This window comes from Musca autumnalis, unplaced genomic scaffold (assembly GCF_047663935.1).
Source record: "Musca autumnalis isolate F117 unplaced genomic scaffold, ASM4766393v1 scaffold_5, whole genome shotgun sequence".
In the NCBI taxonomy this organism is placed as follows: Eukaryota; Metazoa; Arthropoda; class Insecta; order Diptera; family Muscidae; genus Musca; species Musca autumnalis.
This window is the reverse complement of record NW_027412088.1, coordinates 91,497,730-91,523,868: the sequence shown is the minus strand read 5'-3', so window position 1 is coordinate 91,523,868 and position 26,139 is coordinate 91,497,730. Positions and strand designations below refer to the sequence as shown.

At 38.4% G+C, this 26,139-nt stretch overlaps 1 protein-coding gene across 3 annotated transcripts in view; it reads left to right on the top strand.

The window, feature by feature from the left end:
- Positions 1-10,686: 10,686 nt before the first annotated feature.
- Positions 10,687-26,139, top strand: part of Sox15 (Sox box 15 transcription factor) — a 111,977-nt gene continuing 96,524 nt past the window's right edge. Inside the window, exons 1-3 of one of the 3 annotated variants that reach the window (XM_073989552.1) lie at positions 10,687-10,745; positions 11,508-11,951; positions 21,906-22,714. In XM_073989552.1, coding sequence (XP_073845653.1) covers positions 22,626-22,714 — 89 coding nt within the window. In that variant the 5' untranslated portion in view covers positions 10,687-10,745; positions 11,508-11,951; positions 21,906-22,625. Of the gene's footprint in view, positions 11,952-21,905; positions 22,715-26,139 lie in introns of all 3 variants that reach the window. The other 2 variants (XM_073989551.1, XM_073989553.1) reach the window with 2 other exon arrangements.

The following is a 26,139-nucleotide window of genomic DNA, read 5'->3' as shown; positions in this document are numbered from 1 at the left end:
CAAAAATTGCAGCATTCAATATAAAATGTTTTCCATACAAACCGATTTACTGCATTGTGTAACAGCCTTGTATAGGTGTGGTGCTCCAGCACTCCAAAAAATGCAAAGCAACAATAAAATAACGTTATGAATATTCATGATAAACCACTACATTTAAAATGTTTGGCCGCCACTTAAAATGTGAGTGTGTATATAAGTATGTGGTCATGGCTCCAACCAATTGGAGATGTTGGTCTATACTACAAGTGTGAGTGTAGGTATATGCACAGTAACCCGTTCTTCTTTATAATAGAAGAGGGGGAACTTGAAGAGGTGTAACTTGTTTCTCGCTCAATGCAGTATATTGCTGTTTTTGTTGTTGTTCTTTTATTGATGAGGTAGTTGGGGGGCATAGATGGAGGTAGGCACACCTAGTTTTGTGACTCTTTTCAACACACAATGTGTCAATGTGATAAAAGTTGGGACTCTATTGGTTCCCGATTTTATGAGTATTAAAATTGAAATGAGAAATGACTTTGGGTTTTGATTTTCTCTGAGATGGTGTGAGAGATAGTGGTACGAGGCTTGCATTTAATTGGGAATACGCCAAGTGAGAGTGTTAATGAGGGAGATAACATCTACATATAAAATTAAGCTGGTAATCCCTATTAAAAATTCACGTTTTTTGGGGGAATATGAAGGAAGGAATATTAAACGTTGTAATGGAGAAATTATTTAGGATCGGTTTACTTGCGATGAATTTTATATCTGCTTAAAAATCTAGTTTAAGAACACATGGTGTCTAATGATACATTGTTGAAGGCTTCGTAGAATTAATACCAGTCCTTAGATAAACTAAACGAAAAAAATTGCTTCTATAAGAAAGCCGTTGTAATGAATGTTCTGAAAACGAATATTATTGAGGGTTATTTTTTCAAAATATTTTTTGTTAATGCGTGTAGGATTAATTACAGTCCTATAACTGTTCTAGTTTCCTCTGCTAGGTAAATGGACATTTGTTGTTCTCCCCCAGCTAAATTGTGTAGCGGTGCTACATCTCTTTGAAGCAAATTGCATTCTTGGATGACAGTTCCTGCACTATGGTATCTAATAAATTTATATCCAGTAATACATTTAGTGGAGCCTGTGGAGTACTCTTGCAGCAACAGTAATTATAATTGACAACGCTGCTTCAACGTCGGTTAATTTTGCTAAAAACGATGTAGTTTTCAAAGAATTCCACCACATCAGAACTCCATAGGGGAAGATTGGGCATACAGCGATATGAACATCCTGTGGATGACTCAATTCATCTCTTCTCAATGGAATACTTGTATGTGCTCAGTGTTATCATACTTCACTTGACAAGTCCCTCGTTGTTTTTTTTTTCTTTAGCTGGCGGATCAGTATAATGCCGAGTAGGGGATGAATTAAACCAAGCAACGGTCTTGACCAGCATTATCTTAAAAAGGACAGGATTTATTTCGGTCCTTCTTTTATCTCAAGTGCATACTGAACTCCCCGTTCGCCCATAAAAACTATAAAAAATTGGGATGGACGTTGGCTAGTAATACACACTACAAAAAACAAAGAATAAGAAGGAAAACAATCCCCTCTAGATTTGACGACCCCTGCAAAAGTTTTAAGGGACATGATCTGCGAATCTGCTCCTGGAATGTTCGGACTCTTTACAGAGTAGGTATAGTTTGCGCACCGGCGGATGTACTTGAAAAGTACAAAGCTGATGTTATCGCCTTAGAGGAATTTCGGTGAAATCGGACAGACGTAATGATCATAAACAAAACATAAGCTATGTTTTGGCTTAAAAACCTGGTCAACAGCTTCACTCCGGTTGATGAGAGAATTGTCACAATCCGTATAAAAGTTCTTTAAGATCAGTCGCACCTGAGCCCATGCCCCGACCGTAAAGAAAGACGAACAGAACAATGCTATATTCTACGAACGCCTAGAGAAGATTTTAATGCTAAAGTTGGGAGAAAAATATCTTTAATTCTACGGTCGGCAAGTACAGCCTTCATGAAGTAACATCTGACAACGGAATGAGGCTGATTGATTTTACAGCGGGCAAAAACATGGTAGTGAACAGCACCAGATTCCAAAAACTCGACATACACAAGACCAAAGATATCCCCAGATGAGAAAACAAGAAATCAGATTGTAGATTTAGCTTGCCCCTGGAGCCTTATCTTGGGTATATGGATGCGGTACTACTCCTTGAGAGTAGTTGTCCGCTAATCCTCAGTTTAGACGTTAATGCAACCTCCTCTTCGTGGTTCTCGCAGATGACCTGTCATACATCTGGCCATCAGAACCGCACAAGAGGAGAGTTGCTAAGTGAATGGGTGTTAGCGAGGGGCCTGGTGGTCTTAAATGAGCCCTCGGATCTGTATACCTTTGATGGTCCATCCGGTGTAAGCGACATTGACGTGACAGTTGCAAATGGGGCAGCAATGACGGCTTGCCAGTTTTGTTGGCAGATTAGTGAAGACTGGGATATTAGTGATCATAGGCTCATTGAGATTATGGTCACACCAAGGGGACGGACGCGGGCGACTGAGCGTGTCCGGGGTTGGATGGAAAGAGACGTGAACTGGTAACATTATGCGAACTGTGTCAGGGAGTTAGCTATGCCATTTGCGGACTTCATGGCACTGACGTTAGATGACCAGGTCAGCAAGTTGAATGAGTGGATGAGAAGCGTCAATGACGTACTCCTTGGCAGACTCTGAAAGGTGAACTAAGTAAGGTCAAATGGTGGACCCGTGCGCTGGGTCTGCTGCGGAGGGGAGATGTGCGCCTGAGAAAGCTTTTCCAAAGGTCAGGACGAACCAATGCGGAAGATCTGGCTCAGCGTAAAGCTGAGTTCCTTGCTGCTCTTAGGACGTACAAGGTCGAGCTATCTAGGAGTAAAGAAGACGATTGGAGGAGATTTATACAGGACAACAGGGATGATCCCTGGGGAAAGGTTTACCGTGTGGGCCGACACGGTGGGTCTAAGCGTCATGTTGACCTGGGCGGGAAACGTAGGGATTTTGCTGGGGTCTATCTTCCCAAGGTCGGAGACTCATTCACCTCCCCCGCTTGTGTGTGAGTTGGGTGAACCTCCGGACTTGGAGCGTAATGAAGTTGCGGACAGTATCTGCCGGATTAGAAGTAGAAAATCGCCAGGTATCGACGGTATGACCGGAAGGATGTATAAAGCCATCTGGAAGGTCATGTTTGAGTATATTGAGTACGTTCTTGGTGGTTGCATTAACCAGGGGTACTTCCCGCGTGCGTGGAAGGAAGCTCGTCGTGGTACTCCTCAAGTCGCCTGATCGGATAAGGAGTAATCCTCGATCGTATCGGGGCATAAGCCTTCTCCCAGTGCTTGGAAATGTGCTGGAGAGGATTATGGTGCCGCGGCGTGAGTCCTTCACCGCATCAGTTCGGCTTTGTCGAGGGTAGATGTACAGTGGACGCGTGGATGCATGTGCAGAGCAGTCTGAGCCAAATATGTCTTGGGCATATTTGTTGACTTTAAGGGCGCATTTGACTTCCTTTCGTGGGATAGCGTGCTCGCTAAGCTGTCTGAGGTCGGGTGTCGGGAGTTTGTTCTCTGGTCGAGCTATTTCAGTGGACGTAGGGCTTGTGTCGTGGGAGCCAATGAGACGGTCTGGACAGATGTGGAGCGAGGCTGCCCTCAGGGGTCTATCTGTGGTCCATTTATTTGGAACGTCATGATGGATTCTTTGCTGCGGGAGTTAGCGACCACTTTCAATATCTGTGCGTATGCAGATGATCTCCTAATCATGATCGAAGGTGAGACACGTGTCGAACTGGAACGTCGTGCTGAGGAGGCTATGGTCATCGTGGGGGTCTGGAGTCACTGAGTGGGTGTTGAGGTGTCTAAGGAGAGGACTGAGCTAATGCTGCTGAAAGGCAGATTAGCGCACAGTCGACCTCCCCGTGTTCATACGATATGTCCAGCAAGTTAAGTACCTTGGGATAGCAATGACCGAAAGAATGACAAGTTAACTGCTGTAGCTGGTATGGTTAGAAGGGTCTTGCGGAACGACTGGGGTTTGAGCAGACGTTCTGTGCGCACCATATATGGTGGACTCTTTGTTGTCTGTGTTGCTGTTGGGCGTAGGAAGCTCTTGTCGTGTCAAAGAGTGGTCATGTTATCATGTCTGCCAGTGTGTCGCACTGTGTCTACGGACGCAATGCAGGTGCTACTTGGCGCCCTGCTCTTTGACCTGGAAGCGAGATGTAGGACTATTCTGTACAAGCTGAAGCGTGGCTTGCAACTGTCTGAGGATGATTGGCTCGGGCCTTCTGATCTGGTGGATGGGGTGCTGCTGTTAGGTGGCGGACTAGGAGGAAGAACAGTGACAAAGGGAGGGTGACGTACGAATTTATTCGTGGCGCTACGTTCGTACTGGACCGCCCAGACTTCGGCTTTAGCATGAGTCTGGGATTCTTACTGATGGGGCATGGCTCTCTAAATACATTTTTATATGCAAGAGGCCTGTCCGGAACTAATTAATGTGGGTGTGTTATGACTGAAGACTGGCGGCATATACTGACGGAATGCCGGTACTATGATGACATTAGAGATTTAGTCAATATGGGTATCTCGTATGGCCTGGCAGTTGGTGTTGGCCCCCATGTGTGGTTAAGACCTAAATCGCGGGGAAAGTTTCGGGTCGAATGAGGAGTTGCTCTTCAACCGGGTGCCTGACCCAAAGAAAGGCAGGAGTTTAGATAGGCTCCGCTCGTAACCAAGGAGGCGATCACGTCCAAATACATGTGAGCAAATTGGTACATACTCGTAATTTCTGTGGGGGGGCGTTGGTAGACGCATTGTATTCACCCGGTGTTAAGAGCACTGTGGGAAAGGCCGCATGGCAGGTACCCACATTAAACACCACGACGCATACAAACCAGATTGATCATGTTGTGATAGAGGGAAGACAATCGTCCAGTGTGTTAGATGTCGGATCGATTCGAGGAGCGAACATAGTCAATTATCGAACCTGATCTATGTCTGGTAGAAATATTACGATGTGCGGCCCGATATAACCCATCTTCGAACTTTATATAAGTTTGAAGAAAATGTTACGAGAGTCAAATTTTGGACCGAATCAGTTGATCCGTTCGAAAGTTATCGTACGCTCCAGCGAGTCAGACAGACATATGGACGAACATGGCTAAATCGCCTACACATTGTCTGAAACGAAAATCGTGAAAACTAGACCCCAGTATGTTGGACGAAATCCATTTTTATTAGTCCCACAACATTGAACTGATTTCCTGAAAATTCGCCTTTGGCGCCCGTACAAAGTACTACGGAAATAAAGATCGGTCTGGGGGCACGGGTTACTGTTAACCGACCATCATATATTTTTTTTAGAAATCGTTTTTTAGCCACAACAATGAACTCGTAGAGCTTTTCATCGATTGGACCATAAATGCAGCCTTTAGAGCATTTTCGTGAAAATTGACCTGTGGTCCCATACAAATTGCTATGGAAACAAAGACCCTTCTGGTAGCAAGGGATAACGTCAACCGATCGCCATAAAATTTCATATATTAAGTTTTTGGATCAAATGTAAATAAAATTATGGGAAGGCGTTGTCAATGTTGTCATTTTTTGGGTAGCCCAAGTGTATATACCCTGTTTAACCTTAAGGCTGAGGGTATACAAATGATCAAAACAACACTATATACAATAAAGATATAATGTTACTGATGTATGCAGATGACATCGACATCATATGCCGATCAAAACCCGGAGTAACAGCCACCTTTGGAAAAAATAAAAAGAGTCTGCTAATGTGGGTCTAACAGTAAACGGCAATAAGACCAAGTTTATGTAAATCGTCCTGTGGACTCGGGCCAACTGTTGGTGTCGAAAAATATAAATTTTAAGTAGTGAATAACTTTATTTACCTCGGCACAAAAGTTCAACAGTTTCGAAATAAAGCGAAAAATAAAATTGTTGTAAGTAATTTGTTTATTTCAATATGGACAAATCTTCGCTAGTAGTCATTCGAAATTTGATAGTAAAATTTCACTTGTTTATAATACTTTTAAAAAATGTCTGTCAACAAGGTGCCACTAACCACGTTCAACTATTAGCTAGATGTAAATTTAAATTTATTATTATTTCCCATTCAATTAGCATAATTTACAAAAACATACTCAACACACACATATTATAAAAAACACTTATTGCATTTGAATCTTTTTGTTGTTATTTCCTAACAACAAATAATTAATTTTTGTTGTCATTAATTAATGGCTTTAATTGTAATGCAAAATTGTTTGCCATGTAAAACTATTAACACATCCACAAATTCCCCAAACGCTCAGACATTCTCACCGATAGACATTACTGAGATTTTTTTAAAATTTAATTTCAATATTGAACGATGCCTGGCTTCTACTTGCCTCCATGTGATTCTGGTATGCTCCCCATTCGGAAGCGGGGGGTTGCATACGCACAGAATAGTTTATTGTTTCAATTCATTTGCTATTTTTGTAGGCAAGTTGTTGTTGCTGTTGAAAATATTGTAACAACGGATTTCCCTTTTGGAAAACTGCAAACTAACTACATACTCGTACAACACATGAACAGGAAAAAAGTTACTGTCAGTCACGCTTTAATGATCTTCAGTTGTGGGGGATTCTTAATGTTTTATGGAGATTTTTGTAAAAGTTGAAGAGTTAAATGTAAAATGTGAGAGAATTATAAAACGAATGGGAGAGAGAGGTCAGTGAGAAAGAGTGCCCTCAAAAGTAATATTGCAAGCTGCAAAGTTGGAGAGAAAAAGAGCAGACTTTTAAATTTTGTGAACAACGTGAATATGAATGCAATCTGTGGGAAAATAGCAATGTTGAGGGTTGCCATGAGAAAATATAATTGATGGCATTGCTGTAATGCCTGTGGTCTTGTTATACCCTCAGCCTTCAGACTAACGAGTGTATATACACATTAGTACGACCAAACTAAGCCTTACCGAAATAATAGTTTTAGACCTCAAGTAAGTTTGGACGAAATGCGTTTCAGACAATTTAGAGTCGATCCGTCAGTCTGAATGGCTGGAGCACATGAAAACTCTCGAACAGATTAATCGTAATATTTTGTTCAAATATAGTTCAAGTTCGAAGATGGGTTATATTGTTCCACTTATTTCCGTTCCTCTCCCACAAAAGTTCAACATTTTTAGCTAAAATGATGTTCACGATAATTCTTGAGCGGATTACCGATTTGGTCCCAAAATTTGTTTCCCGAAATATTCCTCCCATACATAGTTCAGGTCAGAATATGGATAATATAGATCCACTATTTCGGGTACCTCCCACACAAAATGCCAACATTTTTTTTCGCACAAGTATAGTTTAAGGGCACCTCTCGGATCGTTTCGGTTGTTTTGCAGCCGATTGTCCTCATGTCCTGAAAAAATTGACCTAAAGCTGTAATAACCCCTACGAATGAATGGAGCAATCGATTTGGTCCAAACTTTGGATCTCGTAATATGTTGTTCAAACTTAATTTATGTTCGAATGTGGGCCATATCGGTAAACTCCTTAGGTTACCTTCCTCACATAAGCTCAACATTTTTCTTTGAGTGCAGTTTAAGGTCTATTCGAAGATCCTTTGTTGTTGTTGTAGCAAAGATGTATTATTTGTTGGTGTATTATTTCAGTTATCAGGATCTGATTCCTCTGTATCCAGACTCAAAAAGTCTGCAACCTGGACTGGTTGCGTCCATTAAGAATCAAGAGACAGGTGAGCGGGCTTAGCTGGGTAGCTAAACAAATGAAACGAGTCTTGTGGTTCCAATCCACATGCCGGGCATGTGTTGGGTATCTTGACATCGATACGGGCCCAATACGAAATGGACTAAAATCTCTCGTTTTTGCCTTGACAGCCGGTGTTCTTTCGTTGCGATGGATGGGGGTGGTCCCCAAGTTCGCCATTTACACTGTATCTCCAAGCCTGCCAGAAAGGCAGGTTCTCGTTTATACCTTTAGAACTCTCTAGAATCTTTTCTACTGGCGACAGGAGTGAAATCGGCCTCAAACAAAGTGGTGTAGTTTGTTTCTGTCCCAAAGTCGAACACAAATCCGAAAAGTAGGAAGAAGACCAAGGAATTTGCTCCAAAACCGAGAAGATCCGAAAAATGTTAACAAATGGGTCAGATTCTAAACCCGACGCGACACGTCCACAGACATCACATCCTGTGAAGTCATGCCCACAGCCTCGCCCGTGAAGACGACGGTTTCTCAGATAGTCCCATCGACTTCCTACTCAGACGTCCTTGATCAGAAAGCCCAGTTGAAAAAGTTCAGTACTAAGGAGGCTAGCATCTCCTCAGGAAAAGTGACCTCTAAACATTATGGGCAAGGATGCTTAAAACCTTATGACATTCCGGGCTAGTGGTTGCTACTCGAAACGTCATTTCCATGTTCAAGCTGTCAATGGCCTTGGGGAACTTTGGGAAGAGGCTAAGTTTACTGTTGTCTCCATCTCTGAGATAAAATTCAGAAAAGTAGCTTCATTTTCGTCTTATTCTGCCTCACAGTTTTCAATAAGAGGAAACGAACCCGCAAGAACTATGTATCGTGCAGATTAATCTGATCGACAGCGGGTCTATGCACCAGATTGACTAAGAGAAATATTCGACCAGGGGCCATCACCTCAACAATAATGCGTTTGTGGTCGTATATTTTTTCACCATGGAGCATGAATATATACCGGAATGTCTGCTCCGAGCTCTTTTGGTCCGTGTTGGCATGGAGAAGAAAACCGGCCCATGGGTCTACACCGTTTGCCAGGTCCGCATTTATCATATGTCAACATCGGTGGGATGTTGAAGGATGTATGGAGTGGTGCACTTAGTCACCTCCAAGTCTACTGCGATAAGAACTGCTTGCTGCGCCAGATCATCTCCCAGTTTGTCTCCAACTTCGTAGTCAGAATACGAGAGACCCCTGCAGTCTCCCCAACAACAACAAACGCAGCATCTAACACAGCTTGTTGTTGTCCAGATCCGAAAATGCATCACGCTGACGCTGCTCAGCTGCGATAGATGGTGGATGTCCCACTGATTAGTTAACTCTCGGACCAAATATGAAATCGCGCAATCTACTAATGGAGGTAATTATAGAGAGATGGTCTGAACCAAGAGTAGCGACGAGTTGTCAGGTGACTTCATTTCTCAGACCAGGTGACACGTTGGTTATATCTGGCTAACTTTGAAACTCGCCGCTAATTCTGGTAGGTGCGTCCGCATTTTCCATTCAAAACGTAGAGCTATCAATCTGTGCAGCTAACACTCGCTTCCGAGAACCAAATGCCATAAACTACGATGAACATTAAAGTCCCCCAAGACCAGACGGTTATGACTTTCCAAAAACGGGCTAATGTTGGGCATATAACCTGGAGTACAGCTATTTATCTGCGGGATGTATACGTTAAGCAACCCTACATCGGCAGTTCCACAACTGGATTAGAGCCATGCTCAAGTGAGATAGGTCTGTATTGAACAGACCAGTGCAATAGGAAAGTTAATCCCCCACCTCCAGTTCTGGTGCGACCTTTCCTCAGTACGTTGTAACCATTACAATGCTGCAACCTGCAGTTGTTATTTAGCTTGATTTCTTGGACCGCCGCGACCATGATATTCTTTCGACTCATGAAATCCACGATTTCCCCGATCTTACTTCGGAGTCCATTGAAATAAAATTGCAAAAAGGATGCATTTTCAGGAATTATAACAACAACGGCTGCTGTTAAGAGCTGCGTGTACAGCTGCTGTTGGGGGAGTCGCGTATGCACCCACTCCCGCCTTCTATTGTATCTCACCGAAATTTGAGTGTGGTGGGTGCGGTTGTGACAAACTGAGCACATACAAATTGGTCCTGGGGTTTCCTCCGTCCCGGAGGAGCCATTCCGGGATATGCTGCTCCCAACACAGAAAATCCAATACAAATACAAACATGGCCGACTTCCGAATCGTCAGATGCTTTGTAGTTTTTAAAGTTCGTCAAAATGTTTCAGTTGCACAGAAATAAAAATGGTACATGTGAGCACCCTGTCACGATTTAGTGGACAGGCTTTCCCCACCCAGTCACGTCAGGAGAGATCTTCATGATCTAGAGAGAAAGAGGTCCAAGGTTCAAACGAGAACCTCGAGACCAACGGGTCTATCAGGCCGGCTAGGATAACATTCACACCAAAGCAATCGCTCCGGGAGAACGGAGATACAGTGTGAATGCCGTACTTGGAGACCACCCCCATCCACTACAGCAGAAAAACACCAGCTGCCAAGGCAAACACGGGTGGTTTTAGTCCAGTTAAGATCCGGACAATGCAGCCACCTCAATTCATATGGGGCTCGTACTGATAACGACCCAACGATTAAAACTTCCACGAGTTTGTAAATTTGGTATGATCAAATTTGAAATCATCTTATGGCAACCCTAACCTGCAACAAAGTTTTCAATTTGAGATTCGAATAAATAGTGACTAAAGAGCGACTAAGACTGAGAGAGAATTCAGTTTAGTGTTTTTGGCCTCCAAACACTTGTGAGCTACTCTTGGGCCACACTTGTGTGTGTGTGCATGTGTGCGCCATGCAATGAATGTTTGAGCATGGGGTTGGTCGATCGTTTGTTTGATCGTTCGACCTCTGTGGTTCAGTTAAGTCAAGCTAACCAAATTGAGATGACCGACTCTCTGTTATACAATGACGGTACGGTCGAACGGTCGTGTTTAGAACATTGAGACGGATGAGTGCTAAAATTTCGAAAATATTTACATTTTCTCAAAACTCAAGTGATTGGGATTTCGTATATTTGTGCAACGAAAACAAAAACAACCACCAACACCATTAGAACAAAGTGGAGGAGCCTGGAAAAATTACAATAACAACAACAACTTCTAGTGTGTGTGTTTTTTTTTCTTTAAGACATTTGGTGCCCCTTTAAGACCAAAGGAGATAAAATTAAAATAAAAATTCAAAGTGTTGCGGATCTGTGTTGCTGTTGTTGTTTTTATTTTCATGCCAAGTTAGTGTTGTGTACTTTTTTTCCCAAGAGTACAGAGATACTCGTGCTGGCTGGCGCGACTTGGCCTGGGCTGGCTTGTTGGATTTGATTGCTTTAGCTGCACCGAAAAACAACAACCACCATCACAACAACAACATTGTCAGCAGCAAGACAAGCGACCAGCAACACCAACCACCACCATCGCCAAACATCACCAACAAGAAGGCATGTAAATTGCAGAGCCCTTGATTTTAAGCACCAGATACGTTCATTAAGTCTGTGCAAGACGTTCCGCAATCTGAAAACGCGTTTCTTAAAGTCGCGTCTGCCCCGATTGCTTGACTTTTTTGAAGTTTGTTTTAAGTTGTTGTTTTTGTATCTCCATCATTGTATACTTCAATCGATCGTTCGTTTCGTTCACTCATTCGCTAACATTGTGGTGCATTGTCGGTTTGTTTGTCTTCCAGTGTCGTTGTCGTCGTCTTCGTAGTCGTTGTTGTGCCACCCAAAAAGTGATTTCGAAAATTTCATCCAAATGGCAATAAAGTATTCAAATTAAAGGAAAATTAAAGATCAGATGAGATTGTTTTCTTAACGCAAATTGCTTTGCAAATTAAATTGCCTGACACGAATAAAAAAGTAAAGAAGAGAAATAACAACAACTCAACAAAGGAAATTTGAAGAAGATTCTTTGCAAAAAAAAGTGATAAAAGTTTATCGTTAAATGGAAAGTTCAGAAAAAGTGTAAATGTGTGAAAGAAATATGTGTAAATAATTAAAAAAATAAACAACAACATAAAAGTCAACTTGAAAAATAATACTCTAAAGTACACAGTGATTGGTAGTGATAATCGATTAAAGTAGTGATACTTTGAAAAATTAAAAATCGATAACTAATGAAAAATCAAAATGTAAGAATATGAAATTGCAAATAACAAATAATTACGGCTTTAGGCAATGACAAATCCTGTGAATGAACCTTGCTTGTCGGTTACAGTATATCCGAACAATGATAGACTTAAGAAACAAACATTACAAGATGGATAGTTTATAGATTATGTTTGTGTCTTAAGTCTTTTGTTTCTAACAAAACAACCCAAAAGAAAATCAAATATTCAGGGATAATATTCAACTATATTTGAATCGATATGACATTCCAATGAAATATTTGACGGCGCCATTATTTGTCGGCCAAACATATAAATAATTAAATTTGTACGTAAAAGGTCGAGGATTGGAATATCCGACCAGACAATATCGACAGTATCCGATATTGAAAACTGCTTAAACTCTTCAGTTTAATATTGGTTAGATATCCTCAGTAATTCAGGCATATAGAACTTTTTTTGAAAGTGGTGTCATTTTATGCCGTTTTGAAAAAAAAGATAAAAAGAGGTGGCATATCATCCCACACCAGGGATTTTCATGAAATTTATAGGCTTTAAAGTAGATTTTTCAATGACTGTAGATAAATAAAAGTAAAGACAAGCAAAAACGAATCAGCCGGATTTGCGGTAGGATAAAAAATAAATGCAAAAATTAAACGGTCATTAAGCTCGATTCCAACGAGAAATTAATTAAAAAATATCCAAAATAAATTTTAAAATTTATCCGCGAACCTGTTCTAAAGCCTAAGTGTTTGAAAATTTGTTGGGAAAGGGAGAAGTGGACCAATGTAGCTCATTCTCGAATTATGTTGGGAAGAACGATTACGATATGCAAAGATTGGTCAAAATCGAGGACTAACTTTAAGAGCTATAGTCTGTGGCCGTATGGTTTTATTTTAATCAGTATGAACTTACCCCTGATAAAATTATGCAGTCGTGATATGAGCCGCGTAAACCACTTGTTAAACCGTAAACTGCACATTTGCGATAGAGTCGTTAAAATCTAGTTCGTTTGAACGACCTGGTTCACTATACTGTTCAGTGGACATCGGTCGTTTGTTTGAACGAACTGCGTATGAGTTATTTCATCCATTTGTTTTTTTATGAAATAACTCATCCACAAACAAACTATTGCACTGAACTAGTTCACTTGATTTAACAACTCTAATTTGCGAACAATTTTGAAACTTTGGGTAGGAGGTACTAGAGGGATTCCATCGAAAGAAATATTACTATGCGCACAAGTTGAACTAATGTCAACCTCCCTTTTCGATAGTTATCGTGCCCATCAAACACTTTAGTTGGTCATCGTGGATTTTTTAGAGCTTTTGGATCATTATGTCAGGAGGAAGTACTTTCGGTAAAAATTTGCAAACTGCAATTAAACAAAACTGTTGAACATTTGTGAGAGAGGGCAATTCAGCTTGGAACTTGATATATGTTTGGAATTCGTGAGTTTTCGTGCTCATTAGTCATTTGAGTTATTATCGGCAGGGTTATTAGAGCTTTTGGGAAATTTATCTAGAAGTATGGACTGAAAAAAGTGCACCGTGGCACAGTGATTCAGGAATCGATTTTCCCTGCCAACACCTCAATTTTTTCTCGTCACCGACTGTTAATTTCTGTATGGGATGCGATAGTAAACATATTGGAACTAAGGAATGCAATTAAGTCATAAAATTGGAAGATGTGGACGTGGCGTGCTCCCAACGACGACCATTTTTTGCATTTGAAAAACTCATATGGAGACAATTTCAAAGTTTTATTCTTTGTGAATATATCGGCTTCAAGTACGGGTATTCCAACGGCAAAGCCTGTCAATGGAAGAAGAAAATATTACCTTTACATTGGTGTAAAGTAGGTTGGCGAAGGTGGTCAAACAAGGGAGATACCACAAGAGTCGGTAGTGCATCCAATTCTTCCATTTTTTTGCAATCACGCTACAAGTCGTAATTTTGATCGGATGGTCACGAAATTTTGGTTGCTTATGGGGGTCCCAGAGAGAAAGGGGCATATTATGTTTGGTGGTAGTCGGATTATATTCCCTAAAATAAATGTTTACCAGTGAAAAGCTTACGCACAGGGGTAGTGGTGTAGGGTATCACATGGTTGGCCCCGTCCCGACTATAGCCTTTGCTCACTTGTTCATTTTTAGGTTGGTGATATTCCAAAAGTAGAAACTTTCACCTTTGTAATGAAGGTATTGCAAACGTCGGTAATACATCCCATTTTTAAATTTTTAGTTTTGAATTGTAATAACGAATATCCCTGATTTGGTTGGGGACATTTCAAGAAAAGTGTCCATAGTTAAAGAAGATTGTTATACCCTCAGCCTTTAGGCTAATGGTTTTAGGCCCCAAGTATGTTTGGACGAAATGTGTTTCAGACAATTCGGAGTCGATCTAGCCATGTCCGTCCGTCTGTCTGTCTGTCCTGCTGGCTGGAGCGCATGATAACTCTCGAACGGATTAACCGATTCGGACCAAAATTTGGCCTTCGTAATATTTCCAAACATAGTTTATGTTCGAAGATGGGCGATATCGGTCCACCCCTTCGGGTACCTCTCCCACAAAAGTTTGAAAATGTTCGGACATTTTGTGCGCACGATAACTCTTGGACGGATTAACCGTCCATATCCATATTTTGCAAATCGTGAAATTTCTACCAGACTTAGATAAGGTTCCAATATGGACTCAATCGGAGTGGACCTCCCACACAAAATTTCAGTTTAGGAGCTGCTCTCGGATCGCTTTGGTTTTTGTTGTAACAACTTGTATTCACTCCCTTCTATACGACGGTATAAGTTTCATCAGGGTCCATACTTCCGGAGAAAATAGCCTGAAAGGTGCAAAAAACCCCTATGACAGCGTGTGTAGTGGTTGGAGGACAAGATAATTTTCGAACGGATCTGCCGATTTGCTCCAAAATTCGGCCTTTTGTTTAAACTTAGTTTAAGTTCGAAGAAAAGCTATTTTGATTCACTTCTTCTGTACCTCCCCCGCAAAAGTTCAAAATTTTTCGGAAAAATTGTGCGCACGATAACTCTTGAAGGGAGTGATTGATTTGGTCCATACTTTGTACATCATAATATATTTGCAAGATATAGATCAAGTTCGAATATGGACTATATTTGTCCACTCCTTCGGGTAACTCCCACACAACATTTCGGATAAATTCTCTTTGAGACCTGCTCCCGGATAAATTAGTTTTTTGTTGAAGCAACTTGCATTCGCTGCCCCAAAAACGATAGTATAACCTTTTTCAGGGGCAAAGAGTCTGAGATGGGTTAAGAGTCTGTTCGAGGATTCTGTGGAAATTTTTACCGAAGGTTTAATAGCGGCCCTGTTTACAGCGATATTACGTTTTTTTAGGCAAGTATGGTACAAAAGTCCTATCTATCGATATTTCCGCAAATTTTTGATATTTAATCCGCTCCATTTTTTTGTCGGTTCATACGCCCAAAAGTGTTTCACTCCACGCATGGTGTGGGTGTAAATCTGTCGGCAAAGCCGACTGATACTTTTTTACTTGTCTAAGCTTTAAATTGATCCCAATTGTGTTACCAAAGTGGTTAAATACTGGATATAAAAGACGCTCAAGTATACCAATTTCCAATTTGTGGAATTTTATTTCCATGGCGGATATCTTCGTTTCTTTTGACCATATTCTAAGGGATGATAATAAAGTTAGACCGTCTGAACTTTAAATCAATACCAAATGTGTTGGCGATGCTGGCCAAATATAAGAGTTATTGCGATAGGCGGTAAACTATCCCAATTTTAATAGTTTGACATTTTTATTTTAATGACAAATATTTCTGCTTCTATTGGGTATATTTATAAAATATAACCTGCTACTCAGAGAACACTGTCAGATCTTTAAATCAGTATGTACTAGGTAGGTTTTCGACAGTGGTCAAATACAAAACATATAGCAAAAGGCTATTCAAGCTATTCATATATCCAATTTCCGGGTTTTTTTAGTAATCACCCTTTTATAACTCAACTTTTTGGCTAATGAGGGTATATTTGATCATGTTGCCAAGTTTTTCATATTCCATTTCATATTCTTTTCGCGGTACATCAACGACTTATGGTAGATAGATTAAGAATAAGTTCCGCAATACTAATCCGCACGCTAGCCTATTTTTGGTTGTTGCGGACTAAAGTTATCGCGGTTTTTATACCCTACAGTACCTTGTGGTAAGGGGTATTATGTCATTGTGTATTTGTATGGTAACATACAAAAGGAAACGAGATAGACTCATAGTTCTTTCTGGGGATATACATAGATTCACTTTCTGAGTCGATTTATGCATGTCCGTCCGTCCGTTCACAAAGTACAGGTCGCATTTATTATCCGATTAAGCTGAAAATTGGGGAATATCATTTTTTAGCCATCGGAAGAACGCTATTCCTTTTGGTGAAAATCGGTTCAGATTTGCATATAGCTCCTATACATATTTTCCGCCGATTCTAGGTATTTGGTGCACGAAACACGCTATATATGCCCGATTTCAATGAAATTTGGAATGTATGACGGGATTTGGCCTATAAATAAGTGTGCCAAATGTCTTGAAATAAATGTGCCAAATTATATAGAAATCGATCCATATTTAGATATAGCCACATATATATTTTCGGCGGATTTGAGGTATTTGCTGCAGCAAACACGCTATATGTGTCCGATTTCGATGAAATTTGGAATGTGTGACTGAATTCGGTCAAGAAATAAATGTGCCAAATTATATCGAAATCAGTTCAGATTTGGATATAGCTTCCATATATGCATATGCTTGGTAAATTTGAGGTATTTGATGCACCAAACACGCTTTATATGTATGTCTAATTTTGATGAAATTTGGAATATGTAACGGAATTTGGTCTAGGATTAAACGTGTCAAATTATATCGAAATCGGTGCAGAATTGAATTTAGCTCCATGGGCGTAGCCAGGCTAGCTGCCACCACTAGATTCTACAAAAAAGTTCATTTGTATGTAAAAAAATATAAATATTACGAAAAAACAAGAATTTGATCAACTTCGAAGATGGGTCATATCGGTCCACTCCTTCCGGTCCCACACAAAATTTAAAAAAAAATTGAAAATAGCAGTTTTATGCTAGAGATTTTATTCGCGGCCCCTATTGTAACGGTACACGTTTTTTTCCTGGAACAAGTCTATACTTCCTTACAAAATAGCACGAAAATTGTAAAAACCCCTACGGCAACCAGCAGGACAACACTCAAACAGTTCAACTAATTTGATACAAAATTTGTTTCTCGTAATATTTCATCCATCAGACATCAACACTTTCGTACCTCCTTCAAAAATGTTCAAATTTTTAGATTTATTTTAGATTTTTGCGATTTTGTTGTAGCTATGAAAATTCTCTAGAGGATTGACCGTCATGATTTGTTCCTAGGTTTTACCATTTTTGAGATATAGAAGTTCAGGTCACATTTTTAGGCTTTTTGTTAGGTATTCACGATTTGCTTGAAAACGGTAAATCGGTAAACTTTTATATCCATAGGACTTACAGTTTCCGAGCAATATCGTGAAAATGTAAACAAATCCTAAAAATGTGAACTTTGACCCCGATTTTTTAAAAAGCGATCCGGCGATTTTTTGATTTTTTTTTTTTCATTTATAAATATTGTAGTTTCAGAATCCGCAAAAACTTCCCGGATGTGAGCTCCTTTCATTTAAAGTTGGTTCAACAGCACCGTGGGAGATATAACCACTTGCAAATTTAAAAAATCGAAATTTGTTTTATTGACTTTTTTATACTACAGGTAGAATAGAATATGTTATAAAAAAACTGGCTGAGATATGAGCCTTAGAAAGGAAAAATTAATTGTGATTTCTACGTAAGATCAAAGTATTAAATGCGGTTTTCTCGAAATGGCATTTTTATGTTTGTGGGATTAACACATACATAACAAGTAAGCAAAGGCTATAGTCGGGACGGGGACGACTATGTGATACCCTACACCACTACCCCTGTGCATAAGCATTTCACTCGTGAACATTTCTTTTAGGGAGATACTAAAGCTTTCACCTACCTGGTTTTTAGACCAAATGACTCTTAAGGCGAACTGAACCAAAATAATTAATTTTTTATTTTTGCCTTATTAAGCGAAGGTCATTAATAGTGATTTTTAATTAATTCTCTTTCGAGTTGAGCTTATTAGGCCTATTATATAAATTGAAAAATTAGGAGTCTACCGAAGTCCCACGCATTCAACCATTGCGCTACGTTTCACGGGTGGTTAAGCCGATCTTCAGGCGTATTGAATGTTGTTTTTGTGGCAGACGAAGGCAAAGCTTGGGAACTAGTATATATATCGCACTTCATTAGATAAATGCATATGCGAAATTATTTCAGTTAATTGAAACTCCAAACTTTTCCTATAGTCCTGCTTGGTAAACCCATTTTTCAATGTTCACAAATACTATGGTAAGTTTTATTCCTACATCATTAGTAATTGTTCTCCTATATCAGAAGATTTTTGATCATTAATTATTGTCTACTAAAGTTTTGACAAGTTGATGGTGGCTCAGAACGCTAAGACGCCGGCAACCTTGACACTCAGTTGTCGTAGCGTAATGGTTGAATGCGTGGGACTTCGGTAGACTCCTAATTTTTCAATGTATATAATAGGTCTAATAAGCTCAACTCGAAAGAGAATTAATTCAAAATAATTAATATTTAATTGTATATTTGACTACTGTCGACAGCTACTTGGTACTGATTGAGAGCTTTGCTGGTCTTCTTGATTAGCATTTAACATGTCTTTAATACACCAAATAGTCATTAAATTAAAAAATTCAATATATAAAAATAGTGAGACCTTAGTGATTACTCTCAAATTATACCATCAATGTCAGAATTTGTACTAATTTAAAGCTCAAATGGTTTAGTTTCAATATCGAGCTCTTTCCTTGGAATCGTCGTCTTTTTCAACATCACAAGCATTTCACCAATTTTGGTAACGCAATTCGGAATGCCTTCGTTGTTCAAACGCATCCAAACAAAGCTTAGATATTCGTCAGTACAATTCATCTTATATTTTTCCATTGATGGGCTTTCTTTTTTGGATACTGAAGCGGAGATATTCGCATATGAATAAAACTTTGAATGTTCTCCACATAAGTTTTTTGCCCATTCCGACCCCTGAATAATATGCGACTATTACCAAAATCAATAGGCTTCTTCCTATATGGGACCCCTATTAACCCCCAAAATTTCGTGATGATTCCATTCTGATTCTTTTTTGCTTGTTTTGGTATAACCCCACCCGATTTCAGTAATTTCGAAGATTTTTATCGATTTCAGGTATTTGGAAGTACTTATCTACAGTAAGGGTTCGTAGTGAAATTTCTTCGCCAAAAGTTGTGGGCATACGTCCACGCCCGATTTAATGTATGTAGATGTCATTTGGCATTAAGGGGCCAAAGTGGAAAAAAACGTCTACACGTTTTGGTATGGTCCCATACCACATTTTTGAGCAAAATATGGAATATACGGTTCCCCGTGATAAAAAAAATTCTACATCAACAAGTAAGAAAAGTCTATAGTCGGACGAAGCCGACCATGGGATACCCTATACCACTATCCCTGGACTATCGCTCTCCACGAAACTTCTTTTGATTGAAGAATGATTGTGAAAATTTAATTATCAAATATCAGAGATGTAATGTATAATACTTATGACCAAAACCAAAAAGTTATCAAGCATGACAAAGACAGTTTTGTAGCAAGAAAGGAAAATTTAGTGCACACAAACTAAAATGTAATGAAACCCACTTACATATGTAGTACTACTACTTCCTTTGTTTAACCGCTACGTTATTGAAATTTTTACCATTTGCACACAAAAGTTACTGTCCATTTAACAAGCTAAGTATTATCTGATCTTCAAGTTGATTTGTACGCTTCTTCTTCATCATAAACTCTAACTTTGTTTAAAATTTTGCGGGTTATTATTTTGACCTACAGAGCCCCTACAAAATTGGTTAAAATTTTGTTTTTGGTCCATTTCATCCCTGAACATTTCACGATCATCACCAAAAACTAATCACTTCTATTCTCACCCGAACCCAACCTCCTTAAAAAATTCGTTACAATCGGTCCACAATTGCGGCCTTAAGCTTGTTTACAATTTTTAATGGACGGACACACACCGCTAAATCGCTTTATCTCGTCGAGATATGAATTTCGGCTTACCAAATAAGGGGTCTAGGACGAATATTTCGTGGTGTTACATAAACTTTTGGAGAGACAATAAGTAGCATGGGATAAAAATGTGGTTCTCTACACAGAACCCATTATATATTAGGCAGTAGGCCCGTTATCTAGCAAACATTTTATTGAACTTTACATCAGAGGAAAGGTCAGTAGTTTTTTCCATATGTAGGCTACTTTGCGAAATATATATGTCCTCAAGGAATTAAAATATGTATCGACCAAAAATAAAATTTTTGTATTTTTCTACAAAAGTAATGGTCCATTTCACCCGCAAAAGAATATCAGATCATCATTTAAAATTGAAGGCATCATTTTCAACCTATACTCTTACCCGGTGCAAAATTTCGTGACTATTGATGTATAATTGCGACTTCTATTGAGTTTATTATTACACTACAAACAAATAACGAAATATATTAGGCTGTAACTCTGTTATCTGATCATGCACAACAACATAATTGGCATCAATTGAAAGGTCAAGCGTTCCACTTACTAGTATATCTCACTTGTCCGGAATGTCACTTCCAGGAATTAAGATATAAGCTGTATATTAAAAATTTGCACAATTTTCACACAAAAGTTTTGGTCCATTTAACCCTCTAAATATTATCCGATCGCCATCTCAAATTGCAAGCTTCTCCTTTGTGATATACCCTTACCTTATTAAAAATTACGCGTTGATCGGACTATTATTGAGACCTACAGAGCCGCTAGAAAATTGGATAAATATTATGTTTTTGGTCCATTTCACCCGCTAAATATTTCACGATCATCACCAATAAGAATAGGGATATATTCTGATCTGAACCCGACCTCCATACAAAATTTCGTGACGATCGGTCCATAATTGCGGCCTGGAGCGTGTTTACAATTTATAATGGACAGACGGACGGACGGACGGACTGACGGACGGACACACATCTCAAAATCGCTTTATCTCGTCGAGATATGAAGATTGGTATACCACATTGGGGGTCTCCGACGAATATTTCGCGGTGTTACATGAATTTTTACCAAAACAAACACATACCCATGTTGTGGTATACCCTCTGTAACAGTGTCGCCCGATTTCAGGGATTTTCAAATTTTTAGCTAAAATTAGGTATACAAACAAAAACATTGATATTGGACCCTTTATATCGCCAAGCCTGTAGGCCAAGTCAAACCACTTTTGGGAAGTTTTCAATATTCTTTATTTTCGGAAAATGTGGCTAGCACTTTGCTGAGAATGGGACACGAAGTCAGGCCTTCAACGCAAGGCTGGTATCCTAACTATTGCGCCATTAAACTTTTATAACATATTTCAATACAAAAGACTTAAGAAACAAACTCGGTACTTAGACGTGGGAAATTAAAAAAAAAAACTAATAACCAAATTTAATTTCAAAGATTTCATTGCAAATTTCCATGGAAAACAAAAGGCAAACTCTGTTAATATAATTTAAACAAAAATAATGTTTAATTTAGCGAATTAGTCATGCACAGGAAACCGTTTAAAATAATACATGACACACATATTCTGGCTCTCAGCCAGCCATATTACCAACAGTACAACACTCAAACCGCTCTAGGTTCAGTTAGTAAACAAATTTTCGTCATCGCCTGAGGCCGTAATTGTTGCACAAAAAAACCTAAAATACTTAATAACTGAGAAAACCCCCCTTAAAAGAAAGAAAAATCTAAAGTTCCTTGAAAAATAAATAAGTTATAATTTTGTTGTTGTTCCAGTTAAAAAAAAATGAAAACACAGTGCAACAGCAGCACAAAAAAGAAAAACATATCAAAGAAAACGACAAGCAAATTTTAAGAAATCTCATTAAAAGTGTTTGCGTGTATACCTAAATAAGTGGGTGTGTATTAGTGTGTGAGAAAAAAAAAATCAGAAAAAAAACTAAAGAAACCCAAAACACTTGTTGCTGAAGAAGAAGGGAAAATCTAACGGAAAAATGCAACATTGAACAAAATGCTTTTGGCCCTAAAGCAACAACAGCTACAATATCAACTACTACTTTGGCCAGAAGCAGCAATACCACCATCGCTTTTATTATTATTATTACTATCATCATCATCAGTATTAACATCATTATTATTAGCATTAGTAAGGCAGGCAAGTTACAACAACAACAAACAGCAGCACCAAGAAAGGCAACTACCACCACCACAACAACAACAGCAAGCACATTTTAGCAAAGAAAATTTATTTTTAAAAACACAAAGTTTTCAAAGTGATCTTAAAATTGCTGTTGTTGTATTTTATTATCGTCGTCGCCAGGGCACCGCTACCACCACCAGCACCATTACCCCCAACTACGAACTTTGTTGCTTCCATCGCCACCACCACCTGTTTGTTTGTTGTACTACTCCTCAAGTCACCGTTGCAAAGTCAAAGCCGCCAAATAAAGTGACGAAGACCACAACGAAATTTACGACAACAACGACCAACGTAAAATGGAACCCTCATATGATCACGAACATCAACATCATTCTCATCAACAGTCGCAGTCGCAGCAACAACAACATCTACTAACAAATTACAAGTAATACAATATTTACATTTTTCCCATGACAAAGTTTTTTTTGTTGTCTACTTTAAGTTTTATTTTATTCTCTTTCATTATTATTACTTACTTCACTCTCCCCTACTTAAGGTTTCGACTTGCATACATGCACGCACACACGAGGTTGTAAAAGTACTTTACATCACTTCAGTTAGTTTAAGATTTGGTACGAGTATGTATGTCTTAACGGGGAGTACCCTTTTCTAGGTTGATTCAGATATCTGTGGATGTGAAATACCTAATTTTTGTATAAAGATCATATCTAATAAGAACAAAATTTAAGTCGATGAAGATTAGTTCTGACTGCAACTGTTGCAGCTTTTATAGTTGTCTATTCATTCATTAGCTTAAGGTTTTCCAAAGACAGTAAAACAAATCGTAGATAAGGATTATGTTAAGGATTTGTGATCGCAAATTGATTACCACACTTGGTCAGAGAAGTCCCTGTTCAAAAATACTATTACACTGTGCAACATTTTTAAGGCGATCTTGTGCAAACAATTCGAACTGAGGATTTTTTGAAAGTGAAAACCCAAACGACAGGAAACCCTAGTTGGGTTTTTTTGTGTCAGATCCAGCTTGGATTTTATGGCCCCATCTAAACATGGTTAAATATTGAGTTTTTAAAGAAATTCGGGGCTATATCTCTGAAACCAATGTGAATCTTCTTCTGACTTCTGAAGCAATTTTGTAGATAAGGACAAGAATAAAATATTTGGAGAAATAATGAACTCAAAAAACTACATGTATTGCCTCAAATTTCAAAATATATGCAAAAATTCCACAATTTTTATACATTTCGCACCGTATCTCCAAAACCGTTAATTGTTTCTAAATATTTTCTTTTGGAATGTCAATAATGTAGTGCAAACCCGTTCGTGGGTATTGATTTGGTTACGAAGTTTTTCGGCAAATCACACACACGCGACCCGAACGCAAAGTAAGAGAGCAAATGTTTTGATTTTTTTTACTTCAGTCTTGTACTGAATTTCATGCAAGCAGGTTGATGCCGCTTTATTTGTTTATTTTTGGGTACACAGAAAAGATTTTGCAGTTGTACAGCAAATATGTGGAGGGAAGAATTTGAAAATGATTTTTGTTTTGTATTAATATTTTTAATGACGCAGAATGCCTCGTCTGCAATGCAACAATAAAAAATGTATGTATGCTTAGAAAGTCTTAAAAAATCATTTTTATATACAATTTGTTTTTTCTTTTAAAAAAAATTAACATATGAAGAAAAATACTTTTCAAATTATGAAGTTATTTATATTATTTTTAATTTAAGTCATACAAAGCGAACGCGCCAACAATATATTTTTCATTTCACACTCAATATGAAAATCATCACCCTGTTCTGTCAGTGTAATTTTACCCACACATAAATAATTTAAGCGCTCGCTCTTCTTGGTCGGCTATGATGTAGTGCAGGAGGAGGCATTGTGACTCACAAGAGAGCCCATGTGCTCTAAGTGAGCGTAAATTTGTTATCGCTCACAGCCTGTGTAGATGCTAACACGTTGTGAACAACAACAAATTTACGCTCATTGAGAGCACAAGAGAGACCCAAAAATGTTCTCTGCCTCACTCTGATGTAGTGAAATACGAAATGCGATAAAAACTGTTGGTGTGAAATGTGTTTGAAATACGTGTTGTAGAAGATATGATGCAAAATACCGCTGAAGTAAGCATTTGAGAGTTTCAGAATGTTCTAAAGAATTGTTGAGAACCTTATTTGGAAGATTTTTGCAAAAGGTTATTTGGTTCAACTCCCAATAGTTTAGCCGATACTGACCAGAATTTCAGCAATTATGTAAAATTTTCTATATTTTATAGATTTTGATGCCCTAGATGGAGTTTTTCTTATGTGTTTTTTTTTTTTTTTTAAAGAGAAGTTCTACTGGTTTATGGCTACAATATTGCTAAAGACAGCAAGGCCAAGTTCCTATTCGTTTCTGAGATAAAGGCCTGATAAATGCAAAAAAGTGTAGATTTATCCCGGTTTAGATGAGGCCATAAAATCCGAATTGGATCTGACAGGACAAAATCTAACTAGGGTTTTTGTAGTCTAAATATGTACTTTCAAAAATGAATACTAGAAGTTGTTTGCATTTTCAGTGTTGCATAGCGTTATTTTACATCATTATTTTCGTCATTTAATGTTGAAACTATCGGAAGAAAAATGGGTTTATGTACCTATTTATTTAATAAGTAACACAAATAACGGCATTTTAAAATTTACCCACTTAACGCTTAAGTTTAGGATAACAATTGAATGAATCAACCGATTTGGTTCACACTTTCCACCTAGTGATATTTATACCCTCAGCCTTTAGGCTAAAGAGGGTATATGGGAAATGTTGCCAATTATTTCATATTCCATTTCCAAAAAATTTAATTTTTTTCGCGCTACATCAACGATTTTTGGTACATAGGTTAAGAAAAAATTCCCTGACAAATGTTATCGCGGTTTTACTACTGCTTTTAAGAAAAAAATATTATAAAAACGCTAATTATTTTATTGAGCACAATAGTCACTAAAAAGTTATCACGAAGTGATGTCATTAAGTAGATTCTATAATATTTGTAAAATGTTACTCAGCATTCGCGGAATTTACAAAAAATTTACAAAATATTAAATGTAATCCGATTTTTTTCAAAATATAAGTCCATTTACCCGTCAAAAATAACAAAAAAAAAAACAGTTTTAAATAAAGACTCTATGGGGAATAAAATGAGACCAAACTTATAATCATCGGGATTGTAGTCAGGATATTATAGCCAAAATAAGCACATATTTGTGTTACAAAAAACAAATTTTGGTTTTGAATAATAGTTTTCACATGCAATATTGGAAAAAATCTATAGGGGTACTATTTTTATTTTTGTTGAAACTCCCAAGAAAATGCATTATTAAAATATGTGTAAATCGCGTAATTATCAAAATCGTTTTGTCCGCATCTGATTTTCATGTACAGCAAGACCATATCTTTTAATTTGTATATATTTTTCGAAATATGACTTGGACGCTTAGATGTAGCATCGGCTGCATATAAGCATTAAAAAACCTACAAAACATCTCTAATTTGCGCAAAGTACAATAAATTTTTGTTAATTTTCTCGTTTAGAGTTAAGCTTGATGATCTGAAATTATTTGCAAGTGAAAAAGGAAAGCCAAGGACTCGAACCCACATAGTCACCAAATTACGTTACCTGGTTTCATTGGTGGTAAAGCAAATCTTCGGACGTATCGACTATGCAATGGCTTCTCTGTCCTAGAACTTATCGTTTTTCAAATGCAAATGTGTTTTTGTACATTAAATGCGGATACTTGGCCACAGAAATGTATTCTTCATGACAAACGCTTTTTGCGCTGACTTTGAAGTTATGAGTTGGCTTTGAAC